This window comes from Cyprinus carpio, chromosome A14, assembly GCF_018340385.1.
Source record: "Cyprinus carpio isolate SPL01 chromosome A14, ASM1834038v1, whole genome shotgun sequence".
Lineage (NCBI taxonomy): Eukaryota > Metazoa > Chordata > Actinopteri > Cypriniformes > Cyprinidae > Cyprinus > Cyprinus carpio.
Window position 1 is genome coordinate 19,897,608 of NC_056585.1, and position 11,197 is coordinate 19,908,804.

At 33.6% G+C, this 11,197-nt stretch overlaps 2 protein-coding genes across 2 annotated transcripts; both read right to left on the reverse strand.

The window, feature by feature from the left end:
- Positions 1 to 535: 535 nt before the first annotated feature.
- LOC122147455 (G2/M phase-specific E3 ubiquitin-protein ligase-like) lies at positions 536 to 5,556 on the reverse strand. Its single transcript, XM_042770170.1, has 4 exons — positions 5,379 to 5,556; positions 5,075 to 5,244; positions 4,542 to 4,756; positions 536 to 3,489 (listed from the first exon to the last, which is right to left on the reverse strand). The coding sequence occupies exons 1-4, from the start codon at positions 5,520 to 5,522 to the stop codon at positions 3,257 to 3,259; spliced, it is 762 nt and encodes a 253-aa protein (XP_042626104.1). The 5' UTR covers positions 5,523 to 5,556; the 3' UTR covers positions 536 to 3,256.
- Positions 5,557 to 5,681: 125 nt separating this feature from the next.
- LOC109072225 lies at positions 5,682 to 9,252 on the reverse strand. The gene is made up of 5 exons (XM_042770698.1): positions 9,218 to 9,252; positions 7,303 to 7,375; positions 6,761 to 7,100; positions 6,444 to 6,539; positions 5,682 to 6,110 (listed from the first exon to the last, which is right to left on the reverse strand). Exons 3-5 carry the CDS (start codon positions 6,964 to 6,966, stop codon positions 5,771 to 5,773), a joined length of 642 nt encoding a protein of 213 aa, XP_042626632.1. The 5' UTR covers positions 6,967 to 7,100; positions 7,303 to 7,375; positions 9,218 to 9,252; the 3' UTR covers positions 5,682 to 5,770.
- Positions 9,253 to 11,197: the final 1,945 nt, after the last annotated feature.

Below are 11,197 nucleotides of genomic sequence, written 5' to 3' on the forward strand. Positions count from 1 at the left end.
GAATATATATATAGAATGAAAGTCTGAATATATATGGAATGAAAGTCTGAATATATATGGAATGAAAGTCTGAATATATATGGAATGAAAGTCTGAATATATATAGAATGAAAGTCTGAATATATATGGAATGAAAGTCTGAATATATATAGAATGAAAGTCTGAAAATACATAGAATGAAAGTCTGAATATATATGAAAGTCTAAATGTATGTGAAAGTGTGAATATGTGAAAAGAAAGTGTACCATTGACAATTCTCACTGAATAATGTGTAGCTTGTTTTAGCCTTTTGAATTGTGATTCATTTAAAAATGTCATTCTCTGAAATTTTCCAATACTTTGGTGAGCTACAAGACTTTTTTGCAACAGTTGGTCATACTCCAAACAACATAAACAATTTGGAGTCTACATAACGTCATCTCGAGGATCATATTTCCATTCTTGCAACATTCTTAGCGCTTATGGGCAGTCATGTTCAACAAAATGTTGCTGAGAGAACATTATGCATCATTCTCGAAGGAATTTATGAATCTCTTAGGGAAATGTTGGCTGAAATAGTGCTCCAGGTAGAAGCTGATACACAAGTGCATGGTAGAGGTGCACATTCTGCATCACAGAGAGGAAGGCTGAGGTGAGTGGTGATAATTTATTGTACTTTAACCTCTTTGCAAGTTGCAAACAAAATAATTAATACAAGTTATGCATTAACACTTTGTGAATTAGCACATTTTTGTTATTTTGTTTTTTCTCGTTTGATGTACAACATATCAGCTGCTCTGTTGATTCACATGCGGGACTTAGGATTTAGCTGGATGGCCATATCACGAATGTTGTCTGTAAACATTCGAACACTGTACAACCACAGGAGACAGCTTGGTTTAGTGGACTATGGGAGCTTCACAAACATTTCAAATGATGATCTAGATCGTCATATTACTGAGGTTCTTCAACAAACCCCTGGATCGGGAGAGACCTACATCACTGGTAGTTTGAGAGGAAGAGGGATCAGAGTTCCGCGATGGCGAGTGCGAGAGCGTTTAAGAATCATAGATCCAGTGGGAAGAGCCTTAAGAGGACGAAGGGCTATTCAACGGAGGGTCTACAATGTCTCTGTCCCAAATCAACTGTGGTATGTGTTTTGTAAATTTGTAATTACTCTCTAGCTGGTTAATGAAGCAAGATTGCTGTTGTTGTAAAATCTTAATGAAAAAGTGAGATAATGCAACATAAATAAAAAGTATAAGCATGAAAAAAAGAGAGATTTAGATTAATTAATTATATTATTATTATTATTTTTTATTTTTTTTAACAGTTTTTTGGCAAGAAAAAGACAACAAAGCCAAAGAGTTTAACTTTGATGTGGTTTATAAGAATAAGAATAATGATGATAATAATAACTATAATAATAAGGAATTCCAGAATCCTTAGTCTGAATCCAACCCTTAAATGAAGAACCAAATACCTGAGAAGAGAAGATGCCAGCCATCAGAAAACATACAGAATTACAAAAAATTGCCATATGTTAAATATATTCAGTTTCTACAATATATAAATGTAATGTAGAAACTTGATTTACTGTTCTTCAAGAGGTATGACAGAATACATTAGTTATTGATTAGCTGTTACTTCAATAATTACTTATTAGTTATACAGTAAGTAACAGTATTTTAGTGTTACTATTATGGTTGTTGCTTTTGTAAAATCATCATGAAAATGTGAGATAACGATACATTTAAAAAAAAAAGTAAAAGTATAAATAGGAAGGGGGAAAAAACAATATTGAGAATTTTTTTTTCACAAAAGCTTTTTGGCAAGAAAAAGCCTAAAAAGTTACACTTTGATGTATATCCAATGTGGTTAATAATAATATAAATAATTCTTATTTCAGGCATATTGACACAAACCACAAAAGTTAAATCCATGGGGATTTGTGTTTCACGGTGGAGTTGATGGCTATAGCCGCTGTATTACCTACCTGAGATGTTGCACAGACAACAGAGCATCAACTGCCTTGCAACTTTTCCAAAATGCAGTGGATCTGTTTGGACTCCCACATCATGTCAGGGGTGATGCAGGTAGTGAGAATATTGATGTTGCAAGGTTTATGATTGAGAATCGAGGGGCAAACAGAGTAAGCTTTATGGTTGGTTGTAGTGTTCATAATCAACGCATTGAAAGATTGTGGGCAGAACTTAACAGGGTGGTGTCAGCCTATTTTAAAGATCTTTTCCTTTTCATGGAAAATGTTGGCATTTTAGATAGCAACAACCCACTTCACATTACGGCTCTTCATCATGTTTACCTTCCAAGAATAAACAGATCTGTTGATGAGTTTGTAAGCCAGTGGAACCACCATAGTTTAAGGACAATGGAAAGCAACTCCCCACTGCAACTTTGGACAGCTGGAATGCTCCAACTTCCTGAAAATCAAGGACCACTCAATCTTGCGCATGTGCAAAGACCTTATGATCATCGCCAGTGTCATCCTGAGTTAATCCCAGTTAATCCCTTGACTGACGATGGAAATCATGGAATAGAACTTTTTTTCGCTGCATGTAACTTGCTTGAAATAAATACTTAGTCTGCTAAGTAATTTTGGTAATGTTTATCATATTGAAGTTATTGTGGTGTCAGAAATAAGGGCATTAGCATGTATAATTATGATTTAAACACAAAATACACTTTTCTTTCACGATGAACCATTGAACATTATCACAATATAAATAGTGTATATTATATGATGTATCCTTGTAAACGTTGTAACTTAACCCTGTTGTTCAAGGTGAAACCTGTATTTAAAGTTATTAAATACATTCATTTTATGTAGTTTTGTGTAGTGTAATTTTGTAACTACAGTATATTATATAAAATTAGAATAAATGTTACCCTTAAAGTCTTGGATGCACAAGTCCCACCACTGTAGACACTAAAAAAAAAATAAGCCAGTGCATAAAAAGTAGGAACAGAAAAACATTTATTTAAAAGAAAGCCATACACAGCCTATAACGAAATAACAATTCTGTCATAGCAATGAAACTGGGGAACATGGTTGTTCAGGTTAGAAGACTGGAACATATAGCTTGAAATACATCTTAAAATGTAATGAAGAACTTTTTTTTGTTGTTTTTGTTTTTTTTTATGTGTTGTTACAGTAAATACAGAATTTTTGTATCAATGAATAACAAAGTGAAATAACAGCAATAGCATAAACAATCTAACATAACTCAAGCGCTACATGCCTTGAAAATATTACCTCTCACGCTCTTCCAAATCCTGGTGAATTGCGTATTGCAAAATCCATGTCAGATCTGAAAGAAGTGTACACTGCATGAACTGGTATGCGTAGAATATTTTCACAAGTATTGGCCACTGGAAATCGGGAGCAGGTAATGAACTCAAGACTTGGCTTTGGAGAGAAACCCAGTGCTGGAATGCTGTCACATCCAGTGAAGAAAACAAGAACATCCTCGAGAGAGACATTGTTTTCAACTGTAAAACATAAAAAGAGAGTACCACAATTAAATTATGACTATGTTAAATGATACCACTGGAGTAATGCAAAAGTGTTATAAGAGCAGTTATATTCGAAAGGGTTGCTCATAATGTCACATGCAACACTAACAACAGTCTGATGAGTATAAAGAGCCATTTAGCAGAATAAAAGATAGGAGTTGGTGAAGACTGTAGCAAATAATCTTTCTCCAAGTCTCTGTGTATAAGGCAAGGTTCAAAAAGAAATGATTGATTGAGTCAGTGTGGAAGAACTTGACTGATCTGCATAAAGCTAACTCCAAATCCCAGCTGAACACCTCTGGTGTGACTTTAAATGAAGACCTTGAGCCAAAAACTCATCACCAAACACTAATGACATGTACATTCACTATATGGACAAACGTATTGGGACACCCCCTTCTGTAGAACAGAAAAAGGCACTTCCAAAACTGTGTCAACAAAGATGGAAACATAATTTGTGTATTTAAAAATTGATTTCCATCTCTGTTGCAGCAGTTTTGGAAGTGTCTGAATGAATGTACCCATATATACAAGTCACTGGTGTTTGGTGATGAGTTTTTAGCTCAAGGTCTGCATTTAAAGTCACTCCAGAGGTGTTCAGCTAGGATTAGGAGTTGGACCAGTCAAGTTCTTCCACACTGACTCAATCAATCATTTCTTTTTTAACCTTGCCTTATACACAGAAGCATTGCCATGTTAGAATAGAAAAGGGTCCTGTCCAAACTGTTGCTTTAAAATTAGAAGCACACAATTTCCTAGAATATCATTATATACTTTAATATTAAGATTTGCACTCATGGATATTACTAAAGAAGTCATACCTGTTCATTGGAAGGGGATGACCCAATACCTTTGGCAAAATTAGCTATAAATGTTATATTAATGTATTTATAGTACATAAACACAATTCAAACATTGCAATATAAATATATATTTTTCCACCATTGTCATGTACCACTATGATGGAGCCAAAAACAATTTAGAAAATAACGTCTTGCGTTGAAAACTGTGTGAAATACTAAACTTACTTTCAGCATCCTGAAGATAGTCTTGCCAGAAAGCCATGGTCCGGCACTCTGCTTGAAATGCATTACTCCCTCTTTCAGAATGAATGATTTGGAAGAGATTCTCCACATCATTTGCAGTTAAGGCCTTTTCAGCCTTCACAAAAAGGCACTTTGACTGAACAGGATAGTTTTGGAGAGCATCTAGGACACCCAGAGACGTTAAGCCATCTCTGAACCTAATAAAAAGGAAACACGCTGTAATGTGTAGTTTATGTGATTTGAAACATGTACCACTAGTATTTTTCATTTTTAATTAGATGAGGTTCCAAAATGAATTATTATGTCCACCTGTACTGGTGCACTATAACATGGAAGTTGAGGTCAATCATTAAATTTTCTTATACTGTAGACACACTTTGTTAGCAACTCAAAAACTTTTTTTGTACATGCTTTCCTCTTCTATCTCTTGTATTTCTGGCAGTTTACAGCCATAAAACTATATTAAATTTTTCTGACAAAGTACAATTACATTATGTGTTCAGATATAAACATACCTTTCAAATGGAGCACGGGTCCGCTGAAGGACATACCAATGAGCCAGATCCAAAGCAGTCTCCTGTTTGTTCTCCAGTGTTATGCGAACATTGTGACCAGCAAGACTGATTAAGCTAGCTGCCTGTGCAACTGCATCTTGTAGTTGTGAATCAGTCTGGGCCTGTAAGATCTAAAAATATATACAAAAAAACATTGTTTGAATGAAGATATACAACTATTAGCTGTAACTTCAATGTTAATGAGTGCATGCAAAAATAATAATTTATATCAAAATACAATATAATTTAAGTAAAATATGCCTACCAACTGCAACTGTGACCTTGTTTCTTCATCAGTAATATCTTCAGTTTTGACCTTTACATTGTCAGGGCCCTTTTGAAGACACTCATACATAAGTTCAGACAGGAAACATGGACTCTGCCCCCCATGGGCAATTGACATTGCCATGATCTGGCCAGCATAGAAGTATGCATTGTCTTTCATCGCTATTATCAAATGAAACGAAAACATCATGTCACAATGCCACCTATCTGTGTGAGGCTGTAAAACCTTTTTTTTTTATCAAGGAGTGAACTTTTAAATGTCCTTTCTCAAATAAGCATTGTAAGTACAACATTTGAAGATTCTTACATTTCCTACTAAATCATTTCAGGTACAACATATTTAGAAATCCAAAAGAAATCCTTTACTTGACATCAATATGAATTTATAAGTAGTGTACCTTTGGAGTTGCATGTGAGAACTTTAGCATTAGATGGTCCTTCAAAGATGCCAATTTTGTCCTTGATTTCATGTAGACAGAGTCGGAAAAACTCCTGAGTAGGTCCTCCATTGTCCACAGCACCCTCAGATGTTCCATAGTCATCAGTAAACTTAACATCCACCTTCTTCTCGGGTGAAAAATTGGACCTGCCCATTGCTCTGGATGTTCCATCCCACACATTTCTTCTTATGATATTGAAGCGTACAGTGCTGTCATTATTTACTCTAGAACCAATCTGCTCCATTATTCTCTCTAAAGTCATCCTTGAATCACTGAAACAATAATAAACAATAAAACAATACAACAATCTCACCCATAATGTAATATACAAAAAATTATATATTTTTATTTTATATATTTTATACACTTTTACACCATGATTTAAATAAAAATTTATTAAATGAAAACAAAATTATAAATATTGTTGAAACAATAACCACAGAAAAGATTTGATATGTGATAAAGAAAAAAACAATATTGTGCACACATAAATATATTTCTGAACCATTTAGGTGGTAGCCTGTTTATTGCTACGAGTCTAGAAAATTAAGCTATTGCTATGATGCATTAGAATTAAACATTTCTACATAATATCTTCTACTGACCTCTCATTTGTGCTGGACTCTAAGGACCTTGAAATGGCTTCCTGGAGATCAGTGTCATCAGAGAGGTATTCTTCCTCAAATAGGTCAAGGTATGTACTAAAAAAATTTATATATCAGTATTTTATAATGGACAATGTTTAAGTACATATATGATGTTAACAGAAATAGCTGCATTACTACAGGACAAATAACATCCTAGATGTAATAATAACATTGTCTACTGCTGAGTGACTATTCTAACACAAAATTGTACTGTAAACAAGGCCTATTGACATTAAACCCTGACCATGACAATCCTGTATAAAAAGAACATGTACCTGTAGGTTGTGCTGTGTGCATTGGTTTGGGTGGGACTATGGGATGGCCCAGAGTTGTTGCTAGCAGAGAAGCATGGTGTGTGTCCAGTGCCACTGATAGTGGGACCAATCGAAAAGCTGTGGGTGTAGCCACTAGAGATGGCAGATGTTCCACTAGACAAGGTAGGAGTCTCATCAATAGTAATGGCAGCAGAAACAGAAGACATGGTGAGGTTGTCAGCTGAGATGGGTGGTGCATTGGTGCAAATATCTTTAGTCTCAATACACCAAATAACTTCATCTCCACCAGAGATGGAAGGGGTATTACTGGAGAGACACTGGACCTCAACAGTGGAGATGGCTGAAACCACATCTTTGGAAATGTCAGGCACACTATCAGTGACTGTATAAACCAAGGAAAAATAGCTGGTTAATTTTTCTATTAGGATTTCACTTATATGAGAGTGTAAGCAACAGAACACATTTATATCTTCAACATTACATTATGTAGTAGATTTAAAATGAAAAAAAAAAATTATATGGATGTAAATAAAAGTATTTACCACATTTGTCAGGATCCGATGTTTCTTTGAAATCATTCTTGTTTGTGTTGCTACTGTCTTCATCAGAACATGACTGTCAATTGAAGCAAATAAATACATTTATAATTTTAGTAAATGTATGCTTCCAATATACTATGCTAACAACAATACAAACATTTGTTTTAATTGTCACAACATACTAGTACCAAAGTAAAATACAGTATTGCCATTGTCACCTGTAATATACAGTACTGTGCAAAAGTCAAATATAGTACCTTATTTTATGCTAAAAAAATATATTTAATCTTAATTTTTGCTTTTGTGAGTCTATAGGGAAAATCATTTTATATAGGAAGTATTGTTCACATTTCTTTTGACATTAATTGTAATAATCCATTGTGATTTATGTACAACATCCGGTGCACCACAAAGGGATGTGATCTCACATCACCAAGTCTATGTGCGATTGGAGAAAAAGAAGAAACCCAGACTAAATCCAGAAGAACTGTGGCAACATCTCCAATATGCTTGAAGAAAGATCTAACAAAAATGCTGTAAATTTTGGATGCTTGCAAAAATGATGAATGGATGAAATTTAAAAAGTAACTACTGTTAACTAAATTATATGAAAGTTTGTGTTTCAACAGCTTTTGTCCTTTGGTACACTTGCAAGTAGTTTTGCAGGGGAGTTTCTTCAAGCATCTTCAAGGTGTTGTCACAGTTCTTCTGGATTTAATCTGTCTCAGTTCATTCATGTAATCACAGATGCACTTGATGATGGTGAGTTCAGATCTCTGTGTGGTGCAGACCAACTGTTGTCCTTGTGCAAACAAAAATCTAATTTGATTATTACACTTAATGTAAAAAAAAAGATGTTTTGAAATATGAATTGATATTTCCTATATACACAACACAGCAAAATATATTAATAACTGGCTTATAGCAATTTTTGGAGGCTGAAAATACTAGGGTGCCTAATAATTTTGACAATACTGTAATTTAAAATAAAAAAAAATCTTCTGCACTACTTACAGATTCTTTCTTTTCACTTAAAATGACTTTGTCAGGCCTGACATAAATGGACTTCTGAAGAAAAAGTTTTTTCAGAAGGTCTCCACCTAAAGTCTGTTTAGAAGTCTGTAATATACAGTACTGTGCAAAATTCAAATATAGTAGTACCTTCATTCCCCCCCCAAATAGTACCCCCCCCCCATATTAAGATTAAAATATATTTAATCTTAATTTTTGCTTTTGTAGGAAGTATTTGTTTACATTTCTTTTGACATTAATTGTAATAATCCATTGTGATTTGAATGTACAACATCCGGGTGCACCACAAAGGGATGTGATCTCACATCACCAAGTCTATGTGCGATTGGAGAAAAAGAAGAAACCCAGACTAAATCCAGAAGAACTGTGGCAACATCTCCATATGCTTGAAGAAAGATCTAACAAAAATGCTGTAATTTTGGATGCTTGCAAAAATAATGAATAGATGAAATTTAACAATTAACTACTGTTAACTAATCATATGAAAGTTGTGTTTCAACAGCTTTTGTCCTTTGGTACACTTGCAAGTAGTTTTGCAGGTGAGTTTCTTCAAGCATCTTCAAGGTGTTGTCACAGTTCTTCTGGATTTTGTCTGTCTCAGTTCATTCATGTAATCACAGATGCACTTGATGATGGTGAGTTCAGATCTCTGTGTGGTGCAGACCAACTGTTGTCCTTGTGCAAACAAAAATCTAATTTGATTATTACACAATGTAAAAAAAAAAAATGTTTTGAAATATGAATTGATATTTCCTATATACACACCACAGCAAAATATATTAATAACTGGCTTATAGCAATTTTTGGAGGCTGAAAATACTAGGGTGCCTAATAATTTTGACAATACTGTAATTTAAAATAAAAAAAAATCTTCTGCACTACTTACAGATTCTTTCTCTTCACTTAAAATGACCTTGTCAGGCCTGACATAAATTTTGACTATGGAAAGAAAAAGTTTTTTCAGAAGGTCTCCACCTAAAGTCTGTTTAGAAGTCAGGGATGGCTCCACTAATTTGTTGTAGCACGACATCAAGATTTGTAATCTGACGAAATAAAAAGCACACTGTATATGAAACTTATTTTGAAGCTAGAAGACTACACAACAGTACATGGAAAGGTATGGTTTCAATACACCATTTGTCTACACATACAAATTTTGATACTGTCAGTATATCAGTTGGTCAGTTAATTCAGTTCAATTCAGATAAATGAATATAAATTTAAAAGAATTAGATATTTACAACCATAATGTATAAATCCAATATTTTTAATTTTGTTACATATCACAACAAGGGATATTTATCAAAGCACAAACACTCCAAATTAACCTATAATACTACTAGTATTACTGCAAAAATATAAAATAAGTAATAAATGTGATTAAACGCAGCTAACGTTTACCTGCATCCCTCCACAACTGGCTGGAAGGCTGCTGTTATAGTCTGCATAACTTTGTCAGCATCCCAGTCACACCCAAATTCTAAGGCAGATTTTATACGTCCATTTTCAAAAAGCCAAGCTTTCTTGGCACGCCTTGGCACATGTGTAGATGTATGGTCTGGCAGGAGGATAACTTCTTTGGTGAAAGACTGAGCCACCGGACGTAAACTGCCTTGTGCCTGAAACTTAACATGAAATAAAATCAACATATTCAATTCAATTAAATATGTATGTACTTTATATTAAGTTATCTTTTCTGTTTATAAATTGGAAGCTGTGTTAAATTAATTTATTGTAAAATGTAGTTGATATTAAGAATTCATTTTTTTTTTCTCTAGTTATAGACAGCATTTGTGCACAACCATTTGTCATTACTACAGCAGTGCAAAACCCAAAACTACTAATTCCAAAGTTAACTACTTAAGCCTCATGAATGTATTTTAAATTTAAAGATTTACAATTGTCTACATCTGAAATCATACTTAACACATTTCACCGATATTTCTGAATTTTGCTATGACAAAAACTCTTATCACCCGCAATTAATTTTGTTCTTACCTCTTATGTCTAGGGCCCTTTCGAGTGAACGGGCGAAGATTGTAGATAGCTGTGGGTGGTCCCTGTGAAGTAGAAGGCATGTTTCTTTCTGTAATGTTTGCTTGATAAGCAGGAACTTCCTGGGCTGTGAAGTTCACCGCATTCGCTCTTCCGCGATGAAATAACGAATAAATTTCTTCATCAGTAGAATGATGTTGTGTACGGTTGCCAGTATTTTGGCCCGTACACGCATTCGCCAGGGTGTTAATTAGATGATCGTTACTTAAAATTGCTTTTACTAAATTTCGTGCGGACTCGCTCATTGCTCAAAATGTGAATAAAAAATAGTAGACGAATAACACAAGATGGCGCTGATAACATCAGATTTTCATTCCATGTATTCAGACTTTCGTTTTATATATTCGGAATTTTATTCTATATATATTCAGACTTTCATTCTATATATATTCAGACTTTCATTCTATATATATTCAGACTTTCATTCTATATATATTCAGACTTTCATTCTATATATATTCAGACTTTCATTCTATATATATATATTCAGACTTTCATTCCATATATTCAGACTTTCATTCTATATATATTCAGACTTTCATTCTATGTATATTCAGACTTTCATTCTATATATATTCAGACTTTCATTCTATATATATTCAGACTTTCGTTCTATATATTCAGACTTTCATTCTATATATATTCAGACTTTCATTCTATATATATTCAGACTTCATATTATAAATATAATTATTTCCTGAACGGCTTGCCATAATATACATATATACATATATATATATACATATATATATACACATACACGTGTATATACATACATATATATACATACATATATATATATATATATACA